Raw genomic sequence first — 5,562 nt, 5'->3', positions numbered from 1 at the left:
TTGTGGTTGTCATTTACAGAATCTCTTAGATGATGTCTTTAATGATGCCATTTTGCTGAGGTCAGTTTGAACCTCAGGTGGGCCATTTCACTTTTTATGAATGACAAAAGAAAACTGTCATAATTTCATAACATATAATTTGCGATCTATGTATGGGTCAGGAGACTCAGGACATGTCGCTTGCACCCAACTTTTAAGGATTTGGGATTTTGGATTTTGGATTTTGGATTTTGGATTCTATGCTCTTTGTCTTTGGGTCCTCATTGAATTATCCAAGCTAGGATGACTGGCCCTAAATCTCTATTTGTGGAGTCCATTATGGCCATACATGCCTGATGTGCTGTTTTGCTCTTGTTTTATGTATTGCGTGTCTTATGTCAAAGCAGATGTGGAAATTTTCTTTATTATGGCCGACAACTCCTTTTCCCTTTCCTTCTCTTTACTCGATGAGGGTTTTCCTTCGCTTATTGAATAATAATATATTGTTTTGCTGCTATTGGCTTCATGGTTTAAGGTGTCATATCAGTATCGGTCGGTCTTTGGTATGAGCGATGAGAGGCCCTTCTTCTGATAGTTTCCTTTCATCTTGGTCCAAACCAAATGTTTATCGGTTTGGTTTTGGATTTGGGTTTTATGAAACCAGAACCAAACAAAAACCTAAAAAACAATCTAAATCTGAGAAAAGGCGAAGGCCGGGCCGATAGTAACGTGATAAGAAACTGAAAATCTTAAACATAAATTTTCCTATCAATTTCCTTGTGTACATATGTAAAACCGAAATAGGACCAGACTGAATCCAATATTAGCCCTATTACAAACCGATAGAAAAAAAGATAAGAAACCGGATTAAATCCGAAATTCTTTAATGAATAGGTTTTGAGTTGACTTAATAACATAGTCGAAACTGATTCAGCTTGATTGAAACCGAACCAAATCATCCAATTGACACATTTATCAAGGTCCAACACCTGACGAATATGGAGATGAGAGTATTATATGTCTCATACTCCTTGATGCTTGAGAGGATACCAAATGGCCATTAATAAAGGTAGGATTACCATTTTTTATGGGGTGATGCAGCCATTTCGACCCCTCCCCATATCGGTACCTCAAATCATCTAGAATTAGAATCACCAAAGTCCAATTTCATTCTATTTCTATCTACTCGATGGATCCCAGTCCTCTCTTTAGAGACACATGGCAATGGCATGTAACTATGGGCAAGAACTCTCACGGAACCAAATCCCTATTGGGTTGATCCCCAATTCCCTTTCTTTTTTTTTTTAACCGTGATCCTGATAAAAACTTGGTTCATTATTTTGTCCGGTTCGGACCGGCAACCGAGCCAAGGGTAGAATCGGTGGTCATGTTTTAAAGGTTTTGTATTTTTAGTCGGAGAGGCAAAACCCTAGTTATTTCAGTCTTTCATCTTTTCTATCGATCATCCTGTTTCAATCTTTGAAGCGATGAAGAAGCTGAAGAAGGAGGCTTCTATGCCTTCTCACGGTCCCGAGCTCAAATCTGTAATCCACAAGCATTCTCTGTTCTTTGATGAGTTGATTGAGCTCATACCTGCGAGATTCTATTTACCCTCTGAAGACAAAGGGAAGCCATGGTTCCGGGGTTTGAGCAAGGTTGCGAAAGCTTCAGCAAAGAAAGAATCGAAAGAAAATATTAAGAAAGCTCGAAGAGAGAGATTGGACCCGGAGAAATCTTCCACAACACTAGACCTTCTGAAGAAAAGTTTGGAAAACGAAAAAACTGGCGACAAATCGGAGGAGGAGAACGAAAACGAGGAGATTGAACGTGATGGGCATTCAAAGGGGGATGATCGATCAGTCACATACGAAGAACTCAGACAACGTCTGCACCGTCGAATCGAAGAGCTTCGGTCGAATCGAGGAACTGATTCTACAGATAGAGCTAAGAGGGAGAAGAGGGAGAAAAGAGAGAGTAAACGGAAAAGGAGCGCAGAACCTGAAGAAAAGGAATCGAAGGTTAAGGAGTCGGCCGCCAAGATCGAGAAAGACGTTTCTGAAGCCACAGAGGGACTAGCGTTTGGTCATGTGAAGCTTGGAGACGAAGGTGAGCGTGGCAGAAAGAAGAGGAAGCTTTCTAAGTTCCAGGCGCTTGAAGAGGCAAAGAGGCTGGAGGAGGCAAAGAAGGACCCGGAGAAAGGTGAGATAATCTCGAAGAAACATTCATGGAAAGCGGCGTCGGGTAGAGCTGCGGGTATTAAGGTTCATGATGACGTTAAGATCTTAAACAAGAGCATAAAGAAGGAAAAGAAGAAGCATCAGAAGAATGTTGAGAAGTGGAAGGACAGAGCCGAGACTACGGAGAAGAAGAAGGCAGAGAGACAGCAGATTAGGTCCGGTAACATTGCCGAGAAGATTCAACAAAAGAAAATGCGGAAGATTGCAAAGAGAGAGAAAAAACTAATGCGCCCAGGTTTTGAAGGTCGCAAGTAGGGGGTTATGAGATTCCTGAGTTGGATATCTAAAAAAATTTCAGGTTATTTTCGTTTCTGAAAGAAACTTTAAATCAGAAATTCAAAATCGAAAAGCAAGAGGCCCTTTTGCTAACTATCATGGGAGTTCCTTTGCCACATTTATGGGTGCCGATCATTTATGGTTGCAGCGCTCATGATCTAGGAGGGTTTCTTGTTTATGTAGACCCTTTTTTTTTTTGCTTTTCATTGTGTTTTCTGGTTGATTTTTTCTAAACATATGTCTTCATCTGGAATCATTGTGGAATCAATGGTTCCTTAATGCAGCACGAGACTTGCTTCTTGCTGTGATTTTTCTTAGTCAATGTAACTTATTTAGTGCCAGTTTCTTGATTGTTGCTGCAAAATGGACCTGATAATTTCTGATATCTCATCTTGTCTCACGTACAAACTGATAACAATAGGAAATGGTTGAGATCGTAGACAATTGTTTTGTTTATTTTTAAATGGGGCTTTCACTGCAAACAAACTACATTCTCATTGCAGTTCCTTTGTTCTTACTGTTACCTCAATCTTCAAGCATTGTCTGTGTTGAAGTTGAGAGATTTCAGTTTTGTAGATTCCAAAAAACTTTTAGTGAACCCCAATTTAGTTGGGATAAGGCTGAGTGAGTAAGTAAGTAGATTGCAAAGAATTTTTGTTGCAGTTCTTTAATTTGGTATCCCTATTAATATAGGGGATTTCTCAGTTTCCTTAGAGAGAGTTGCCTTGTGCCCTTAGGTATTCTCTACCTACCCAATTGTGTTGGTTTCGTGGACAGGTACTCTCTTGGGTCAATACTCCATTTCATTAGGATTTGAGCTATAACAAGAATGCATTTATTTCTACACTTATATTTCTCACCATGAAGATGGTAGTTCACTTCCCTAACTTTAAGTAGTTTAGAAGTTTGCTCAATTAATAGCCCATGTGAAATTAGAGGTTGATTTGGGAACTTAATGGTGCATATTGCATTTTAGTTTTCCATAGTATTTCCCGTAGTATATTGTGATGGTTGGGTTCGTATTTCATAGGGGACAAGTATTTGCTTTTGATCCGTATTTATTATTGCAATGTGAATTCTTTCTGAGGCCCATTATAAGCATTTTTGAATAAAACCTGCTTGATCAATTGAGTTGTTTATGAGCATCATTTGTGCAACTTACTTTTATGCCCAAACAGCTTAAAAGTCCTCTGTACTGCTCCATTTTATAGGCTGCTGAACTGGCTGCATTTGTAGTCAAAAGTTCTCAGTTCCATTGTATTTCAAGTGATGCAGAAATAATCATTCAGGCCAGTTCCCTCATCAAGCGGTCAAGCCAGATTTCAAGAAATGAAAATCACCCGCAAAACTGCCAGCTTGAAAGCTCTTTACCCTGGTCACGAGTTTCCTTGGTTCACTCGGAATTCCCATGTTCCTGTGGGAAGTCCTAAGGAAAGCCTGGCCAATGAGGAGAATCCCCTAGGTGGTGCTATCTTTATGGTAAATTAGTGAGGAATCCGTAAAGTATTGTCTCTTTGATTGTGAAAATGTGAGTTAGGTATGGTGTGAATAGAATTTTTTTGCTTTCATCTAATAGGGGGGATTTGAAGTATTTTCAGAAAAGGTAATTATAGGCTAAATCTTAAGTCACAGAACTTTAGCTGGGGAGAAAAGAAGGGACTGATCATGAAGATAGTTCTTGCATGCGAATCTTATTGGAAACAAGGACATGCAGATACATAAAAGTGACTGAAGAGATGAAAAGAGAAGTATCAGTGGCAGAACTGCAGGGAGAATTAACTCACAAAGCTCTTGGTTGAGGATGACAATGTTCAGATATATTTCCAACATGGGCTTTGAAAAAGAAGCAAAAAGGATCAAGGATGGGCTTGATGTAACATGATGCATCTTTTTCTTGTGTGAATCTAATGTATGTTGTGGGAATTGGTTTTGCTCTATTTGGTTTATTGGGATACATTCTTGCGGTGAAAAAGCAGGTGGTACGTGACTTCTGGAACCAAGTAAGTGGAAGCCGTTGGACTATCTGTGGGTTTGGAGCTGACATTGGATCTGAGATAGAAAAAACTACAGATGAGATGGATGTAATAGGGCTGCCCTATCTTCAGTAGAAACAGCTGTGATATCTAGCTATGTAACTTCATATTTTGCTGATGTCCATTGTAACCAAGAAAGCAACAGTGGCACTATGCTGGAGGGTCTAATGATGTAATTTCGCACTAATGGTCATCATCTGTTCCCCATTGCCGAGCTTTCCCGCAATCCCAGCTGTTCTTAGCCTGTCAAAAACCCTAGTGGTAGTAGTCCTTGTCGTCGCTGTCTACAACGCCTGGAACAATGACTGCCTCGCTATCTATGAACAGGCTTCGATGAAGAGATAAAGAGAGATAAGGATGAGAGTAATCAGGGCATTGTAGAAATAGAGAGATTTTGCATCAAATTGCTGCACATCTCTCTCTAAAATATTGGATAAATGATTCAGTTCGATCTCTTTATGACATATAATTGTCAAGCTGCCCATTCCTCAACAAACTATTGTCAGTTACAAAAAGGAAAATCCACTGCTTGTTATTTGGTCAGGCCATTTCTTTTTTTATTAAAGCTGATCGCAGTTAGAATTCCTCCTTTTTCAGATCCTTGTTCCCAGTCTCACTGATGATGATCAAGATTAATCTATCCAGTTACCTTATCACCCGATGGGCTGATTTAGATCTTGCCTTTTTTTTTTCTATGGAACTGCCTAAGGGGATTCTCACACACCCATGTGTCATCATTAGTTCATTACTGATGGAAGCTATACCGGATACCCATTTTTTTTAACTAAATCATAGCTGCTCCTCTAGCATCGAGGCTATCCAACAACCCCCTCACAAACAAGGAAAAACATCCTCTGCAGCGAGGATAAGGTGCCGTGAGGTGTAGTGAAGCATATGATTTCTACACGTGTCGCAAACAAATCCAACGGTGAAGGAGGCTCGCCCAAACCCAACCCACTCTCAACCTATTTCAGCTGGAAGGTGGCAAAATCTCTACTGTGAACAGCTACTGCTCGATTCACATCTTCCTCACGGGT

The 5,562-nt window shown here is 40.1% G+C and overlaps 1 protein-coding gene across 1 annotated transcript; it reads left to right on the top strand.

The window, feature by feature from the left end:
* The first annotated feature begins 1,399 nt into the window (after positions 1–1,399).
* On the top strand, positions 1,400–2,877 carry LOC122082786 (surfeit locus protein 6). Its single transcript, XM_042650556.1, has one exon. It carries the CDS (start codon positions 1,467–1,469, stop codon positions 2,469–2,471), a length of 1,005 nt encoding a protein of 334 aa, XP_042506490.1. The 5' UTR covers positions 1,400–1,466; the 3' UTR covers positions 2,472–2,877.
* The last annotated feature ends 2,685 nt before the right edge of the window (positions 2,878–5,562 follow it).

The sequence above is a fragment of the Macadamia integrifolia genome, chromosome 6, assembly GCF_013358625.1.
Source record: "Macadamia integrifolia cultivar HAES 741 chromosome 6, SCU_Mint_v3, whole genome shotgun sequence".
Lineage (NCBI taxonomy): Eukaryota > Viridiplantae > Streptophyta > Magnoliopsida > Proteales > Proteaceae > Macadamia > Macadamia integrifolia.
Note: the sequence above shows the minus strand (reverse complement) of the source record. Positions and strands in the feature narration are given on the sequence as shown.